Consider the following 19,455-nt stretch of genomic DNA (forward strand, 5'->3'; position numbering starts at 1 on the left):
GGAGCCCAGAGCCTCGGTCCCACTGCAGCTTTGGTCCTCCCAGTCTTGAGCAACCTGTCTGGTATTTCCTGAAGGACACAGCTCTGCAGGTACAAATCTTGTCACTGAATTTTTCTGCTGCTCAGCTTGTCTTCTTTTCTACATTTAACCTATTATCCGTGACTTATCATCTCCACCCTCTCTTAGAGGAATTCTGAAACAAAAATCCCTTGACTTTGATGATGTATACATCATAGACCTTTATAAATATTAATCTAATTGTTAGTATAAGAAAATGTTGCTTCAGGATAATAACATTGGTGAGAAAATTGAAGTTAGAAGATGAATGCAGAAGAGGAAACGACAACTTTTAAGTAAAACCTCTTAATCTTTCCCTATTCCATTACTGCTGCAGTGGAGCACAGAGAGCATCTGCTTCCCCCAGACAAGTCTGAACCTCAGCCTGCATCACTGTTATGCATCTGGGTAAGGACCTACTCTGTAACTGCCTACTATCAACATTAGTACAGAGAAGGTAAAAGCATATTTAAGAAATTACTTCTAAATAACAGATTGAAAGCAAGTTAAGAAAAGCTCATTCTCAAACCCTGTCAGGATCTGTTTAATTGTATGTCTGAGCTTCATGCCAATGTCCTTTAGCTTCATCCCTTTAGACTAATTCTTCCCCTCTTTATTAGGCTTGCAGCTTTTCAGGAAGAAAGCAAACATAGCCCTGGGACATTTGTTGTATAATGCAATGCAGGAAACTCAAAGCTGCCATTTTTTCAAGCAAGCATTAAGGCTGTTAGTAGCTAACGCTGTGCTTGGGAGTCTAAACGAGCTGCCAAGCAGAATCTCACACAAAAAAAAGGGTTTCTAGAGCAGACATGCTTTTCTTTATTACAGAAATAATTATAGATGTAGAGCTCACAAAACAGCACTTGTGCTAATTAGATAACTGTCTGATCTTCCTCCTCTATACACTGAGATCTTGCATCCACGGGCAGAGGCTGGCTGGAATATCGCTTATTCCAAATTCATTTTGACAGAATGATTCACCTCTGGCATTACCCACTTGTCCCTTCATGTGACATCTGACTACAGAGGCCATTTTATATTCCCAACACCCGAACCACAAATAGAGCTTCCAGTTATTCCACTATTAAAAGCATAACAGGAACTTGCTCGTTTATATTTAGAGCAGCAGATACTTGTTTCAGTTAGGAGATGTAACAGCACACAGAAAGGAAAACAACATGTGGAAAGGATGGAGTAAGAGAGAAAGCATGGCTGTTCATTTACCTTGATCATTAGGCATTTTATCTGAGGATTCAGCTAGTGGGACAAGCACAGGGAAGGAAAAAACAAGAGAAACATCACAAGGCTTGAAGGAGCGAGAGATGGAATTTCAACTTTCACACAGCATAAATGGACTTGCTGGCATTAAGCTCTAAATCTTTAACCACAAATATATGGAGAAAGCACTGTTAGAATTTCTGTCATTCACCTCCCTTTGCTTTTTTTTTTCCCTCCTGCCCCCAAGATACGAGATGTTTATGCCAGCTCACCAGCTAGCAAACCCTCCCCAATTAGAAAGCCTGCTGTGTCACTGCAGCTCCATCACACTGCCCATGAGCTGGCTGGAGCTGCCCAGCTCCGGCTGCTTTGGACTGCTGCATCACAAGCAGATGTCACACGCAGGACCTCGAGCCTTAAAGCAACTAGAAACTCGTTTTCTAAAATGCACATGTGGGACGTGGGCCCTCAGCACTAATAATTAGATGCCCTAAGGACCAGCTGCTCGCTGGGAATAACACAAATAAGCAAATACTTGAGCAAAATTTGCATATGTATTAACTACATGCAAGAGCAATCAGAGAGAAAATTCTATTCTAATCAAACTTCATCATCATCCCATTTTTTCCAGCTTCAATATAAAATCCATGCTGCTTGGCGTCCCACCCTCTGAGGTGTGGCATTCAGAAATGTAAAGCTATTTGGATGCAGGTGATGCTGACCTTTAGGGGTCCTGAACTGGACGGCCTCAGACATGGGCCCCATGCCCTTTGAGTTGCGGGCCTGAATTTTGAAGTAATACGGCGTGTCGAGGGTCAGCTCTTGTATCTGGTGGGTCAGCCTGTTCCCCACAACAGGCTCAATAACCCAGTCGTGTATCTCAGCATTCACATCCGTACTGTAGTAAATGATGTATCCTATTCAAAGGAAGGAAACAAAAGGATTTTACACATAAAAGAACATGGTAGTCGTAAGATCTAACAGCAAGAGTTCTATTAACTATTAATGGTATTTGCACAACTAAACGATTTTGGGTTTCTGAAAGTGTGTTCTTACATTTTCAAAGACTAGGGATGCATTCATGTATCAGACAGCCTTCCCATCTTAAATGCTAAGCTGTTCAGAAGTACGTTGAGAGGAAAAAATCCACTTAGAATGTCAACATCATTTTTGACCACTGCTCATAAAGTATGGATGAATTCCTCATTTCCATCTCTATCTGTTTGTGGACTCAATATTGTAAAATAACATAAAGCGACTCTTCTAAATACATCCTCCAAGTATTGATATTTAGAGAAAATCGCTAACCTTGAAACATCAAAACGTTCCCATGCATAGATCAAGAAAGTGTGTTTATGAGTTGGCATTAGACACAACTAATGCGATTAGCGTTACTTTTCAGTTTCTTAACAAAGAAAACAATCTGAAGAGAACTGCAGCTGTCTTGTAGGTCCTCAAAAAAAAAAAGTACAGGAAGAGCACATGATGTGTTATTATACTGCAAATACAAACCACTGCGAAGTAAAAGCTTGGCAAGTTCTGCCACACAGAGAGCACAGAGCCCTTGGCACGGATTTGCACAAATGCAGGGCTAGCTCAGAAGCCTCGTGCACAAATTGCCCAAGGAGGCTGTGGATGCCCCATCCCTGCAGGCATTCAAGGCCAGGCTGGTTGCGGCTCTGGGCAGCCTGGTCTGCTGGTTGGTGACCCTGCACACAGCAGGGAGTTGGAACTGGATGAGCACTGAGGTCCTTTTCAACCCAGGCTATTCTATGATTCTAAGATAAATTTCTGCTTCCTCTGTGCCAAATACCTTCTGCCCATGAGGGTTACAGAAGGAAAGGGAAGTCAGGCTCTGTAGAGCACCTTCCAGTTCATGGAAGCAATGGGAAACCGTGCTGACAGCCCAAATTCACGTACATCCCAGCAATCAGTATGGCACGGGCAATGCCTGAAACACCAGCTGTAGGTCTGGCATGCTTAATTTCTTCCCTTGGCATCACAGTTAACCACTGGGGGTAGATTTAATAACTTGCTACTTGTAGTGGTCACAAAGGAACAAATCTGCAACTTGTCTCCAAAGGGACAACATTAAGCACACGGCGACAGCTGAAAGCATTATTTATAGCACAGTGGCACAAGACTACTGAGTTTACTCATGACTGTACTAATTAGTCAGCAATTATAATGATGTAAGAGCATCTGGAATCCAGACTAGCACATTTCAGTCTTTTCCATCCATCCTATCCCCATCAAACAAAGATGAGCGCTGAAAAGACAAGTATCCACAGACATGCTATGGAGTGCATGGAATCCCATCACTGCACAGCACTTCTGGTACCACTGCTCAGAACCAACTGAGTTGGGTTAACGAGTCATTAACTACTCAAGGACCCGTTTCTCTCGCTGGCCGTGGCTCTCTCTCCAGCAGAGGGCACTCAGCTCCCACGTCCCCAAAATCCCACCCTTCGTGATTTGAATCTCATCTTTGGTGGGCTCAGCACTACGAACGGACGTGCACGTTTTAGAAAACATAGAGCTCTAATATATACTACATGTTGAATGGAAATATGTAGGAATAACTGCAAGGTTCTGCATCACAGTACAGACATTTTCTTACTGGGAAGGTGTGTGAGATCATTTCACTAATCACACCGTGTAGGGAAATGCCGATCTCTTTGTACACTGCCTTCCCTTCCCTATGTACGCACAGGATGTAGTGACAGGCTTATCTTTTTAAGAGCATACAGATATAACCAAGGGTTCTTTGAGCCTTATGTTTCACACCTGCCTCAATGACCTCACTGGCTGCTACTGAGCATGTCCTTTAACCTGCAGTCAAGATTAAGGCCCTTGTTGCTCCGCTCAAATCCTCCTTCTCACACAGAGGAAACACCTTGCTGATAATAAAGTAACCCAGGATCGGCTTTAGACAGAGAAGAGAGAAAATCTGCTGTCAGTGTGCACAGACAGCAACTGCTCAGGCATGGCATGCAAAAGGAGGGCTGCTCTGCTCAAGTTGCATCTGTATTACAGCTCTTACCTGCAGCCTCCACGCTACGTGCTCAGAGCCACTTTGCTCTCCTGGGGTCTTTCTTTCCATAATACTTAAGAATTAGTGTAATTAAATACTTAATAATGCTGTCTTACAACAATGCTCACGATTTTACTGTTCCTACTAAGTGCAGTGTCTCCACCATTTTGCCTTTCAGAGGAATCAGACTCATTGTGTTCCTGTATAGAATGTGGGCTACAGCACTGTGTGATCAGACTCTTCCCTTGCTGACAGGTTTCAAAGGTTTGGTTCTGCACCACAGTGAATTCTGGTAACAAAAGCAAAAATCATACACCGCAAACTATATGGCAATAAAATCTGCTTTAAGCAGGGGGAAAAGAACAGAAAATTGAAGTGAATTATTTCCGAAAGCCTTCAGAAATGGAATCCAAACAGAACGCTTACTGAAAGGTAACAGTAATTATTGTTTTCCATTAATGATTTATCCGACATGAAAGTGATGCAGTTACCAAGTCAAATAACAGTTTACTTCTAATGATTAGGTCAGGGGAGTAATAAACAGGCTCCAAGTCTGTTCTGTACTGCAGAAATGGCAGAAAGATGACAAAGAGCTCTGGGACAGAGCCTTCTAAATAAGATCTTGACAGGCCGGGTGCATTACAGACGTATTTCTGGAGGCACGTGGTTAGAACAGCGCAGGCTGATGAAGGCAAAGGTTATTGAGACATTTAAACTTTCAATTATATTTCTGGTTCAACTCCCATTCCACACTGCAGTTACGGTTTATATCTTAATATATTTTTACTAGGTACAAAAGTAAATAATTAATCTGAGCCACTAAAGAGATTGGCAAAGATGATATTGAACCCTTGGATAGCTCCGGGCTAAATGAAGTATGGAACATGTTCACGTAGTTATGTAGATTACATTCTGCTGTTAACAAGCTATCTTCTATCTGCTTTTATAGCTCACGCAAACTGCACCTGTAATTTTGCCGTTGGCTTCAGACGGAGGCTGCCAGTTCACAATGATGGTCCGAGGCTTCCCCTCTTTGCTCACCACAGTCACATCCTTGGGAGGCGAAGTAGGAACTGCAAACAAATGGAAAATGAGCCATCAGAAACCGTGTGTCCCATTTCCCTGGGTGGAAGGAAACTCGGCACCATCCCTTTTTACTGGAGAAAGGTACACACAGTAATAAAACCTCTTCAAACCAATCTGCCATCCCAGTGCAGTGCTCTTATCCATTTCCTACACTACAGTGGCAAACACCAGCTGGAGCACAGCCCTGCCTTTCCATGGGAGGTCCCCCTTTTCCTAAAGCCTTTCTATTGACAGGTGCTGTGATTCATGACCCAACGAGCACAGGTGTCTTCAACATAAAACTGTCTTTGCAGAACTGCAGCAGCTGGGATTCGTGACTTCTAACACGAGTTTGTTCAGTCATCAGGAAAATGACACCAAGCTTGTGGAATAAATACATGAACACGCAGAAACATAAGAAATATCTCTACATTTTCAGGTTTATGGTGAGACCAACACCTGGTAATGTCAAATCTGAGTCAGTAAAGCAAATCCACCAGCGGTTTAAGAGTCACCACCTAAGAGTCCCACCTTACTGTACTGGAGGTTTGCAAACTGCAAGGAAACGTGCACCACAGAAGCATCTGCAATCCAGAAATATTTGGAGAACAATCATCCAACCTTTCCCCTTGTGCTTCTAGAGAGCAAAGCAGAGAGAGAGCAGGAGAGAGGGGGAACTTTCTGCTCCCACCAGCCCCCTCCTGCTGAAAACTCAGGAAATGGCACAAACCACTGCAGTGTGAGACTGAAACCTGAGCCCTTTCTTGCTGGGAACTCAAACATCCAGCTGGGGCTTGGATTAATGGATTTCAAATGCACGGAGCCGGCCTCCGAAGGTGCATTAACCAGCTACATTTGGAACGCCACGCTATAAAAAAAACATGAGACTTTTAATTAGGTAACTTTTAGCAAAGTAAATCTGCCTCGGATATTTAATACCAGCATAGGAACGTTTAGTGCTTACGCAGTGTTTTTCACATTGGAAGAGCTTTATGTGTAGTACCTATTAGAAATTAATCCACACATCCTCTGAGCTGGCTGCCTGTTAGCTCCATGCAGAATAATAGCTGGAAAGCAGGGCTGGAAAAAGCAAAGCTCAAAAATTCCTGTAATTATTGTCCTAAGGACTTAAAAGCACACTCCTCAGAAAGGATGTAAAGCACGAGCCGAGGCCCCGCAGCGAGCTGCAACACACAAAGCAGGACTACAGCACCAGCCCTCCAGAGATCCATACAGCACACAGCAGCTCTGACAGCAGCTACCCCAGAACTCTCTTCAGCATCACACGGGGTGAGAGTCCTGTACAGCACTGCAAGTCGTGAGTATTCAAAAATAATGAGTCACACACTCAGGAATTTGGCAAGTAACATAAATCACAAGATCTGTTATGAGAAAACATTCAGCCTTTTTTTTTTTTTCTCCTTTGCCTCCTAGCTTTTAGCTCATGTTTGCAAGTACTCTTTACAACTGCCCCAACTAGAAAGAGACTTTATTTAAATAGAAAGAATGAAGCTGACAGTATCTCTCCCCCACTCCTTCACTTTCTGAGTTTCAAATTCTTTTTAAGATCTTTTTGCGTGCAGTATTTGCTGCTCTTAGCAAAGGGCTCTAGATGAGAGTGTGTGTGTGTTTGCCAGCACAAGTACAGGTACAGTCCTTTAGCAGCGTAAAGCAAAGTAACTGGAGGGGAGGCCAGCCTCCATGCTGGCTCCACAGCTCCAAGCTTTTCTATTTCTGGGGAGCGCATTCTTGTTTCAGAGCAGCTGGATGACCTGACCAATTCTTCACATGCTTGATTTTTTTTTGCTAGATTTTAATCAGGTAGGAGAACTAGAGGGTGATTTGAATATGCTCTTTGTTGTCCTTACAGTTCAAATACACAGACCCAGCAGCACAGCGAGCAGTGGGTTTAGCAGCACAAAGGCCATTTCACCCCACGGGATGGCAGGGGCTAACGAGGGGCAGGGCCCTGCAGCTGCACTGCCAGAGCATCCCTGCCGCAGCAGGGAAGTACAAAGCACTGATGGAGAAAAAGGCTCTAGGCCTCATCTGGATGTCTGAATTTCTGGGTTTTGATTCATTTTCCTCATGCACTTCTGCACTGTAATGATTACCACCATACTTCTTATACCGACTTTTAATTATTATTTGCTAAATCATTGTCTTTGTATTTGCTGTTAACATAGTGTTTCTGAGATGTTCCAAACGTATGCTGCTTCACTCTCCTGTCTGTGAACTGTGGTACATTATTCATTACCTCGCTGTAATTTGATGTAAATTTTTTTGCACGCAATCATCCCTTTGAATTCTGGAGTATGCTGTTTTTTAATCAGGATTTCTGACCAAATCCCAGCAAGTATTCATCAGCATAATCATCCTAAAGGCACGCTGCTCCTCCAGCAGGATTCTGGCAGACAAGACTTTGTGCATCTCATCAGGAATGGAAGCCCTTCCCAACACACACAGAGGAGTACCTAGTTCAAAAGTTGTCCCATGCGCTGTCATACTCCACGTGCTCGATCTTCGCCCTTTGGTCACCATCACGGAGAATTCATACAAGGTGTTTGGTTTTAACCCAGTCACTAAATAGCTCAAAGTGGTTGCGTTGGCCGTCTGGAAGAAAAACAAAGCATCGGTAACTCCTGAACTGAGGGCCATCCATCACCAGCTCCAGGCAGCCCCCTCTCAGGTATGTGTTTAAAGCACCTCGGCATCGCTGCATTTCATAACCACACTCATTAATTCGCTAACGTTTCTGCTCTGTCATACAATTCATTAATCAACTGTTAATGTGCCGTTGTTTCAGCCTGAACTAGAAATTCCTTCTGCAATCAGCAAGAGAGTATATAACAGCAGCGGGTTCTAAATTAAAAGAAAGAAGAAAAAAATAAATAAATACAAAGCAATACGAGGTCCTGGGCACACTTGTTATGCAGCAGGCTGAACCACTGACTGCTGGGGGGTGTTAATTTACAGCATTTCATTAACTGATGGAGCTAGGGAAAACAATGAAGCACGGCCAACAATAGAGGCCCTTCCTGAAGCCTGCCTCGTCATCACTAAATACTGTCTACATTCCCATTACATTTTGAACACACATTCAAAGTACATACACCAACAGGAGGTACAGGTGCTGAGAGACATGAAGATAATGAAGCTTTAGGGTGTTTTTTTTTCCAGAAAGAACTGTTGTTTGGGATCAAACACTGACAGGGTCATATAGCTGAGTGTGATCTGTAACTGCCATTAATGGAGAATTCTCAACCTTAACATTAAACTGCCTGACAGGAGTAATATGGGACCTGAACACAAACAGAATGTACTTGGGGCCTATGAACAAAAGAGTTCTGCATCTATCTGCATTCCTTACCTTGACCTACAGTAATCTAAACGTGGAATAGCAGTTGTTCCAAAGTTTGACAGGGTCACTCAACAACAACAGCCGCTTTCAGAAACTGTTTCCAGGTCATTCTTTTTATCGAGGAAAAGGCCACCTATAAACGCACATTCCTGGAAGTCTCGAAGAATAACGCAGCCCAAACTTGGCAGAGGAAACCCGTATTTCTCCAGTGCACAACGACAGCTTTTTCGTTACACCACGTGGAAGCTCAGAAGGCTGTCAGCCAGGCGGTACCTGAACGTGTGCCGAGCACTCTGCCTGGTCACAGGGGTGCATTTTGCCAGTTAAGACATCACATGGGGTTGACGGACCGTAAAGATATCATGAAACTACTCAAAACCAAATCCTCCATTATCTTTAAACCTTTACTTTTAGAAAACTCAGCATCGTTTTAAAGCAAATGTGATTACGGCTGAATGGTTTGAATGCTTAAGTGCAGAGCAGGACAGTTCTATTTGCTAGTGACAAAGCCTCCCTGTGCAAGCAGGAGCCACGTGGTCAGAGCAGCTCTCCCCCAGCTGCCCAGCAGCACTCCCCCCGGCTCTTTGCAGTGCAGCACAAGACCATGGGGAAATAAGGGATGCTTTGGTGGAAGCTACAACAACCTTTGGCCTGAACAGCAAAGTAGTGACATGTCCTAAGGAGAAACCTTCTCCTCGAGGCTGGCTTGATGAGCCTGCAAAGCACCCCTGTGAAACACAGTGCTTCCTCCTCTCCAGGGTCTGCAGAGATCCCTAATTTCCATTCTGTTCTTAAGATCAGAGTATAACCTCGGTACTAAACCCTGCTCACCTGCTAGAAATAAACATCATCAATACTGCTCTGTAGAATAGATTTTCTTTCATGCAGTCCTCTAAGATCCACACTAAGATTTCATATTTTAGCGTATGCTTGAGAGCGCAGCCGATATAAATCACAGGTAGGACAGCCCTGCTGCACCACAAAGGCTCTTTGCGAAACGCTCTGATCCACATTAGTGCAGCTACATGGCTCAAAGCACAGAGGAGGCTTTCAGCTTCTTCTCCCGTGCTGACGTGCCCCGCACTGACATGACTCCTGCACAGACTGCAGACAGCACGGCTGGCGGAGGTATGAACGTGTGCTTGGCACGCGCTGCAGCTTCCTTGGGAACTACCTGGGGGATGTCAGCACAGAGGGTGGGAGACACGTACACAGCTCTGAATGCACTCCATCAACATGCAAATTACTGAGGAGAGCGGCAGATGAAAATGTCAGGTGGGACAGACAGAGCTTTGGCTACTTGAGAACGTCCTGAAGAGATCTGAGAGTGCAAGGCTGACGCAGCCAAGCAAAAGGCCTCAAAGCATGCAACGCACAGCAAAGTTGCCAGGGACGGCCAGCAGCAGTTAAAGGCTTGCCCTGACTTAACACAGTTACCAAAGAGCTGACTGAAACGCAGCAGCACATCTGCGACATGGGTTCTGCCTGCCTCAGCGTTACCACTTGTTATTGCTCAACCGAGCAGCACAGATCGCGCCTTTGAAACAAAAGGAAAAGGCAGAAGTGAGTTCTGCAGACACCACGCTGTAGGAACAACGATGTAGGGCAAATGCTGTCATACTTCTGCCCTTTGAGGCCAATGCTTTTTAAAACAAGGAATTCTGAACTATATTCCATCGTTATGTGTGGGGTTTTTTTTGGTTCAGAGTAAAACTTCTCGGCCCCTGGCTGCCAGCACTGGGCACAGTGGGAGTACTGCATTTACCAGCTCTTAACTAATGAAACTGCAGCACTGTATAAATCACTCCCAAGACATTCTCTGCACATGCCTCGGGAATGCGGGCTCATAAATAACTCGCCTTTAGAGGAGGAACACACATACATACATCTTCTCATTTCAATCAAAAAAAATATCTGGTTTGTAACAAGATTGCTCTCTAAGAGCATAAAGGGAGCTCCACACGCTGGAGATTTTAACAGCCCTTTCCTCCGAGTCTCATTTCCAGTGAGAAACCTGCAGTCAGCACTTTTGGAGGCCTCCAAATAGCTCTGGAAATTAAAAAAGGCAACCAACCGACTAAGATGACCCCAAACCAAAACACCCAACCCTAAATCTACTCTCCAAATCAAGGCAGGCAGCAACGCCATATCATTATTATTAGGTATTTTGCACCCACTCCATTCCCAGAGGGATGTTTCACTAACAGCATGGTATGAACAGAAATGCTTGTAAAGAGACTTAAAACCATAAGAATAAACATTTGCCAGTTGGAGGGGGTGCGTGGATCACCACACACAGCCCAGTTCCTCTGCTAACTGGAGAGAAGCCATCAGCGGCACGTACCTCATTGACGCGTTATTGGCTCCTCTACAGGTAAGCCACACAAAGCCAATGAGTCACAGTAAGGCAGAAAGGAGGAAACAGTCACCATGTCTGCAGCTCCACAGCAGAAAGTTGTTCTGGAAGTGCCTTCCTTCCTTCCTTCCCTGACTCCACTCTTGCACTCACTCATACCCAACACCCCACCTCAGTATCTTACAGAGACCACAAACACACCGACTTCCACCGACCCCAGGAGCACCTCTGTTGATGTAAAAGAGCATCACTGCTGTGAGCACAGTTCGGCCACCTCAGATAAAACTAGGTGCGCACCTACACTAAGCACTACTCTCAGCTTTAGCTCAACCCTAAGTAGAACACGAAACTTCTCATCACAATATCCCAGCCCTGTCAGTGCTGTTGAAAAACGCCGATACCTTGTACTTTGTGTTTGCAGGAATATTGGTTTTCCAGCGAACCGTGTAGTACCGGGCATCCGTGATCTTCTGGTTCTTTGGCAGAGAGTTGTCTGCCCAAGTGATCCGTATGGTGTCATGGCTCAGAATGGAAGCCTGAACTCCCACCGGTGGCATCATGGGAGATGGATCTGGCACTGGAGTGTATGGAGCATTAATAACAAACAAATCAACTTCGGAAGTGTCTAGGGAATTGATGGGTAAAAAGTTGTGTATTATAATTAAAAAGGGAGAAGGTGGCATTTAATGTAAACAGAAACAAACAAAAAAAAAAAGGGGGAAATGTGAGGTAATACGATGAAATGAGAGGTGAGGAATGGAGAAAAAGAGAGAAAAGCCAGAGTTAATAGGTGACATAAGGCTGGTAATACAATCACTGTTGCATCGTGTTCCCTCAAGACAATGATGACATATCTATGCTATAAGATCTGTCTCCCAGTCATTAGCACTGAATGCATTCAATCACGGCATTAAGAACCCCAAGCATGCAGAGATTTTAATCTTGAATTTGCCTCAGAACATCCACTTGCAGTAAACAGCGTGGAGGAAGAAGAGCTGGACAACTTCTGGTGGGCAAATGCCACTCCATAAGAGTTACTCCCATCAGCTCTTAAAGAATATTCACGGCAGGCGCACTCCACGTGCCATGCAAATTTGCGGTAAGTAAAGAAACTGCAATTCCAATGCCCTCTATCAAATCTATCAGGATTATTGCTTTTCAGCAAATTAAAACAAACAGAAGTGTTAACATCTGTCCCAAAGGCCTAAATAATGCCAGCAGTCTAGCAGGGAGCACAGCGAGCCACACAGTAGTAGAAGCTTACTTGCAAACAAATTTATCTTTGTATTAATGTGTTACAAGATGAAAAACAACTAAGCCAAGAGCTTGTTTAATCTAAGTTATGTCAAACTGAGAGTCAGACAATGGAAATGCATGCATCACATTCAAAATCTCAATGTAAAAACACACGCTAAAAGTCCACACTCCTCCCCAAAAACAAAACAAGAGCAACCCATCCCATCTGTGCTAACTTAATGGTTAACTTTTTAAATAAAAGCATCTGTAAGCTGTTGAAAGATACATTTTGTAACTGAAAAAATGAAATCATTTTCAGTTGGTTTAATGAGCAGAAGAACCACGCAGGGCAATCACTGAAACAGTAAGGCCAATCAGTTATAGAAATGGAGAGTACTTGATGACACCAAAAAACAACACTCATGCATTAGAAATAATGGCATTTTCAGCTGCTCTGCAGGAGGTATGCTGACAGCTCTCAGCAGGGCAGAACACAAAGGGCAGCCCCTGGCCCTTACCTGAATGAGGCCTGGTCACTGCGCTCTCATAGAGAGGAATTCCTTCACCAACGTTGTTGAATGCTTTCAGAGTTATAACGTAGTGCGAGCTCGGGTCTAATGGAACAAAAAAATAGCATGGTTTTAGTATAAACTGTTAGTGCATCCTCTTTTTTGCCTCTTTGCTTTCTCTGCTTTGTTCAATATTTTATTTCATGTATTTTCATTAAAAAATAAGAAGTTTGAACTGAGAAAGTCTCCACGCAGACCTTCTTTTACTGTGCAATAGCTCTCCCATAGCAGACATCTGTAGCACTTCTTCCTTAGGGACAGTCAAGGTAACAAAAAAAACTCCTTTTCAAATGAACATTTTAAGTTGCTCCACTGCAGCATTATCCAACACCCCAATTTTAGGGAACTTCCCAGTCCTAATATTTATTTTGCTTTCAGGCTGTCTCGCCTACTGCAGTGAATTCTGAGGCGGGGTTACCCTGCAGTTCTCTTTCAAAGCAGATGCCACCGTATCCTGGTGACATGTTAGTTTCTTTTTTTTGCCTGAAGCCACCTGTTCACAGCTCCAAAAGGAAAACAAGGAAAAGCTGCTCTGTGTCAAAGTTCATGTTTGTCAGTGATGAAGGCAATGCACGATGCTTTCAGCTCAGCAAGTTCAGGATTCCGGGTTTTTTTTTGCTTTGCTTTCTCCTCCATCAGCAGAGAACTGAGTTCATTTCAAACTTACCAACTGTTTGATTTCTCAACTCATTGCCTTCATAGTGATAAAGATCCTCTTAGAAGACACGCTTGCGGTTTTATATCTTCATAACATGATTAGAAAACAGCAACGTGCACTGTAGGGGAAATCTGGGCACTGATGTTAACCTGCTTTCCTTACCTAAGTTTTCAATGGTGTAGTATCTCTGCTTATAGTCCACCTTGATGGTCTGTGCGTGAGGACTGCCGATGCCATACCCTATGGCATAGCCTCTCACCACGATGTTCTGGTTCTCAGGAGGAGTCCAGCTTACCACAATACTGGTGACAAGAGGACGGACGTGTAAGGAGCTCGGAACTTCAGGAACACGGCTTTCTGTGAAAGAAAAATGATGAATTTGAAAGATTTCTCCTCAGTAAAGATAACTACATGAAGAACCATAAGCTGGTAAGGCCAAATGCAGCACTTGTACTCTGTGAATGTATTAAAACCGGTACGCTCCAAAGGAGAGAGCTTTATTGTACAAGAGAGCTCTCTGATAAGCAGATGAAAATTAAGAACTAATACATTTTAACAGGTTACCCTGTTAAAAACAACCGACTGTCATACTGAAGAAAAGCATCAGCTCTGCTCCAAGGCAGACTGTTCTGATGCTTCTGCAGGTTCTTCCCAATTTTAATTTTTCAAAAATATGCATTCAATTTACCACATCCTGTCCACAAAGCAACCTGCTTTTAGCTCCATCCTATTACTTACTGCGGGCACTAAATAATTATCTCAAGAACACAGTCACGGCCAAAGGAAGGTGCATGAACTCACCTCAGGACTACCCAGAACGTTCCAAAGCTCAAACCATCATCACTAAACTGCACGCAGCATTTTTGGCAAAGGCCTTCTGTAGTTTGTCCTGTACATACCACTGTCCTTACTGCATGCACTGACATCCCTGCCTTGCTCTTAGCTTCTCAGAAACAGGGTAACTGCTTCTGTCAGGCCGCTGGAGACCCACCATATGCTAACAGATAGTTCGTATTTTGTGCCATATTAAGCTGAGTTCCCCACTCTAAATAAATTCTGTTCAGAACGTTCTGTTTCCTGCAGAGATTTCCTTTTAATGAAACATGCAGCATTTATCTACAGGCATTTAATAAAACACCACAGCAGTATTACCCGGATCATAATATGCCACTGGCCTGCTTGCCAAGGGAGATGATGGACTCCAGCTGACACAGCTGGTCATTTAAAGTTTACCTCTCTTTAATGCAGAAAAACTACAGAATTGTACAGAAGAGATGCTGGTTTTAACTGCACAGAAGCCACTGCACTGGGGATAAACTTTATACAAATCTTTAACAGTCCCTGTGTATGGGCTCCTGGTGGGACCTGCACCAGCCCTGCAGAACGACACGGCCCCACCAGCACAGAGTCTAATGGTCTGCTCCTCTTGGCACTGACGACACTATGAAGTTCATTATACTCAAATTCAAAAGCAGACAGAGTGGAGAGGAATGAAATGTATGCACATATATTGAACCTGAGAAATTAAACATGAGCTGTAAATATGCTCTCTATTATTAAATATACACACATGAGCTTATTAGAGAAAGGAAAGCAAAACATCCACATCTCCTTCAGTCATGGGAACAAGAGGTTTCTCAAGCTGCAAGGCTGTGTCACATCCAGTTAGAGGATGACAGCCACACACACAAGTGATTTCATCTCTAAAAAGCAAATTCTAAATAGCTACAGGACTGAAGTCTACAGTTAGCATTAGTTTTTCTGCTTCTCCTGATTAAGCAACAGAGAGGAAAAGAAAGAGGACAAATATTGAGTTGAGCATCAACTTTGCATAACACAAAGATTGAAAAATGGGCTCTCCAAGGAGCAGACCAGCTGACTGCTGAAGCAATCTTCCAACAGCACAGAACAAACATTGGATTCCTTTTGCAATTCCATCTTTCAGCTGCTGCCACAACTGAATCTCCAGTCACAGGGAGGTGACAGATATTACTGGCACCCTGCACCATTAATTCAGACAGAATGGCCTCGAGCTCCTTCCTAACACTGCAAAGAGAGAGACTGGCACGCAAGAAGTAGAATGTAACTTGTCTACAACAAAACCAATCAAATGCTTGTGCAGATTGGGACCGGGCTACCCAGCATCACCAGGAACACGCAGGTACTTCCTTAGAGATCTGCTGCATTCTTTGAAAACAGCCCTTCTCTGCTGCAGTTTCAATTGCTTGTAGCCAACTTCTAGCAGATGCTGACAGATTTACCCATTTGAATTCTGTGACAATCAGGTTCCCACTTGCCATTTATTCTTGTGCTGTTAAATACCAAACAGAGGTCAGCATTTTTTCAGAGAACTTGTTCTACTTTTATTGGTAACCTCTGCAAGGTTCTGTGCACCACATTTCTCAGATTTATGGCTTTGGTAGAGAACTCTTTGTCTCTGATGGAAGATCTGGCCTATATCGGTTGAGCAGCGCTGAAACTAAAAATCAATCTTCCATTATTTTTTTTTATAATCATTGAATCACAGACTCTTTAGAGTGGGAAGGGACCTCTAAAAGCCATCTAGTCCAACTCCCCTGCAATGAACAGGGACATCCACAGCTGTAACGGTACAAGTTAACGGGGATCAAATGCCCTCTTTAGAAATTATAAGGGAATCAAAAATAGAGGAAAATACTTCAACAGAGCAGAACCAAGGAAACACAGTGGTGATGTAACAAAGCCCTACCGGTAAAAGCGATGCTTCCTATCATTCCTTTCCTACTGTGGCATCTCTCTGGTGTTCAATAAAGTTTACATTCAGACCCCAGCTCTACAGCCCTCGTGCAGACACCGTGCAGGCTCCATGCTGCAGTCAGCAGGCCCACAAGTCAGCCACTGCATCGCTGAATACAAAATCACCACCTTCAGAACTTTGAGGCGTGCGCCGATGGTTTCATTAGCATAATTTAGGTGCTCCAGAAATGCATAATCACTATTTTGCTTCCCTCAAGGATAACAGTCCTCCTACCTGCACCTCGTAGCGTGTGAACATCTTCATGATTAACGAGGTGAATTTTATTACAATATAAAATTCAAGGCGTTATTATTAGATAAATCTTATCTTGTATTATTGTTTAAATATCGAACTGCTGGCACCGGCATTCAAAATTGGGTTTCCCTTAATAGCAAAAACATACTGATAACATACAGCTCTCAAAAGTGTAGAAGCAGAATTTATGCGTAAGCTATTTTATTGACTTGGTAAGAATTTCATGATAGAAAAAGAAATTAATTCCCCTTAATCATAAATAAAACACGTAGCAACATTAGAAAACATTAAAACAACTCAATAAAACCACCTTTTCCTTTTAATAAAGCAGTCAAACTCTACTGTCCCCTGACCTCGGTGTCACGGATACCTCCACTTTAATATCTTACCGTCCAGATCGCTCTCAAATGTTTCTGCTGACACCCAGTCAGTAGCTGGCCCGGTGCCATTCACAGTCATGGCAGCTATCCTGAAGTTGTACTCTGTGCCTCGTTCAAGACCTAGGAGACAAAGAGCAGCCCAGGTGTCACAATAGCAATCCCAACCACGAGCACAGGAATCACAGTTCCCAATTAAAGTACAGGTATAACCTGATAGTTAGAAAACTTCTCACCCCAACAGTGCCATTCAAGCACAGCCTGAGGTCAGGATGGAAACACCACCATCAAATCCAGTAAGGAAGCTGACACTGCTTACAGTGCAGAGCTAAACCACGACCAGGGCACCAGAGCTGGCACACTCCGCTAGATCACCCCAATAGGGCACAGGCAGGCACTGCAGGGTTCCATCTACAGCCAGCTTTAACTTCTAATTAAATAAGTAACAGAGGAGAACCACCCACACCCATAACTAAGCACAGATGTATGGTGCAAACAGCAACTGACCAGAATGTGCCATGAGTTTGTTTACAGTATAAACAAGTGCATAATAAATAATCAAAACAATGTGAAAATGCGCTCAAATTTTATACATAGACTGTCTTAAACAGGCCTTGTTGCTGCTAAAACTGCACTCTGGTAACAGTCAGTGCTCAGCTCCAACCCTAGGAGGAAACAAACTCACTGAGTCACAGGTGGAGCTTCTGAGCATACAGCACAAAGCACTTTCTGAGCTGCCTAATTGCTTTGTAAGAGGCACAGCTTGACCAGCTGTTCATGACCAAAATGTAGTCTTGCTCCTCTCATTATGCCCTGTTACTGCTACACCTAATTGTTGTTCTAGCAATAATTTATCATTTATACTAAGTACTGTACGAGGCTGAATTTCTGAAACTTACAAAAATAAAGGGGATAAATTATCACATCATTGCCAGAGAGAAGGACAAAGGCTGACACATAAGAACCTAGGAGGGATGATTTGTACAGATGTCTGAAAGAAGTTCACACGACTCTGAATCAGGTTTGTTAGTGAGCACTGCAAGAGACAGAGCACACATGCCGTCTGCCCACAAGCAAACAGGTGAGCTTGCAGACATCCAGCATGACAGCATTTCTTTGGCATCTTTTTCCATACTTTTCATTTCTGCCACTCAGGCAACACAGTGAGCTCAGGACCATCCACTCCATGCAATCTTTACTTTTATATAAAGGTTTGAAAAGAGTTTATTTGGTCCTCTTAGAAAGCCAAAGGCAGTATGAGGGCTAGAGAACAGCTCACTGGACTTGGGCTACCAGACTGCCTCAGGCTGTCAAAGCCTTGCAAATGATCTCTCACCTTCGATTAGCTGGAAGAGCTGGGTCCCCCCGACGCTCTCTGTCACATCACTCTTACGGGACACTTTGCGGTAGCGAATTTTGTAGCCGGTGATTTGCCCGCTGTGTGTCCCTGCAGGAGGAGGCTGCCAGTGCAGCATGATGCTCTGCGGGAGGAAAAAGGCCTAATTACAAACTTGTTTGCTGCGCAGCGAGTAAAACTACGCTAGTGCTCGTGCTTGATGAAACATGGGATAGAAAAACACGCACACAGATACATGGCATTTTCATGGATGTAAGGCGCGTACTATCCATAAATAGTACAACAAAACAACAGTCACAGCTCAGCAGCAGCACAGGCCACAGGTCATACAGGTGCCTATGGAAGTTCAAGTCAAAGCGCTTCAATCCCTTTTGGACCTTCTGATTCCAATTTCACAAAAGGCCTCTTGGGCTTCCCTTTCATTTTCTTTGGGTTATAGGAAGATGTGGTTTCCGTAGGAGCTATCCTTAGGAACCGGGATTTTCTCCAAAGGGTGTGAGATACCTGAACAGTGGTTTGTGTGCACGAAGCTGCTGGTTTTTGATCATACAGGTAGCAACGAGGGTATTAGGAAAGGAGTTTAGAAAGAGAAGAGGGGGGGGGGGGTTTAAACCTTCAATCATAAGCACCGAAGTCACAGTGGCTAAGTATATAATTTTCCCTTCTAAAGGGCCCAAGACGCTGTAAGCATGCATATGTGTGCACAAACCGTAAATAACAGTTAATCACCAGGAACACACTCAGGTGCTGGTGCTGCAGGCTTCTATGCCCAATTATACCCCTCTCACAACTGAGCCTCCATGCTTTGCCTCATTGTCACTGCCTCTGCTGCATCCCATTATGCACAATCCACAATTGGACAGGAGTTTCTAATGCTTCGCATCCCACATTCAGATAGCCTCCTGCTGGGCCCCTCATACACAAACAGCTGAAAAGCAGCACGGCAGGGGAAAGGCCCCAAGCAGCTCTACATTCTGGCTGATCAGACACCCGGCCTTTCTTTTACCCATTACCAGCAGCAAGTTTACCCAGCTTACCTTGGAATTCCGCACCTCCAGCGTTAGGTTCTGTGGTGCAGCACTGGGAACTAGAAACATAAAATGAATTACAGCTGAAAAATTGCCATATAATATATC

At 43.9% G+C, this 19,455-nt stretch overlaps 1 protein-coding gene across 8 annotated transcripts in view; it reads right to left on the bottom strand.

Moving 5' to 3' along the window:
* NEO1 (neogenin 1) overlaps positions 1-19,455 on the bottom strand; it is a 171,742-nt gene that overhangs the window by 17,806 nt on the left and 134,481 nt on the right. For 4 of the 8 annotated variants that reach the window (XM_072345277.1, XM_072345272.1, XM_072345275.1 and 1 more), the window contains exons 12-21: positions 19,357-19,406; positions 18,299-18,443; positions 16,975-17,085; positions 13,717-13,911; positions 12,846-12,941; positions 11,493-11,716; positions 7,849-7,987; positions 5,275-5,382; positions 1,998-2,192; positions 1,282-1,314 (exon numbers count right to left, since the gene is read on the bottom strand). In XM_072345277.1, coding sequence (XP_072201378.1) covers positions 1,282-1,314; positions 1,998-2,192; positions 5,275-5,382; positions 7,849-7,987; positions 11,493-11,716; positions 12,846-12,941; positions 13,717-13,911; positions 16,975-17,085; positions 18,299-18,443; positions 19,357-19,406 — 1,296 coding nt within the window. The remainder of the gene's footprint in view (positions 1-1,281; positions 1,315-1,997; positions 2,193-5,274; positions 5,383-7,848; positions 7,988-11,492; positions 11,717-12,845; positions 12,942-13,716; positions 13,912-16,974; positions 17,086-18,298; positions 18,444-19,356; positions 19,407-19,455) is intronic. The other 4 variants (XM_072345274.1, XM_072345271.1, XM_072345273.1 and 1 more) reach the window with 2 other exon arrangements.

The sequence above is a fragment of the Excalfactoria chinensis genome, chromosome 10 (genome assembly GCF_039878825.1).
Source record: "Excalfactoria chinensis isolate bCotChi1 chromosome 10, bCotChi1.hap2, whole genome shotgun sequence".
Taxonomy (NCBI): domain Eukaryota; kingdom Metazoa; phylum Chordata; class Aves; order Galliformes; family Phasianidae; genus Excalfactoria; species Excalfactoria chinensis.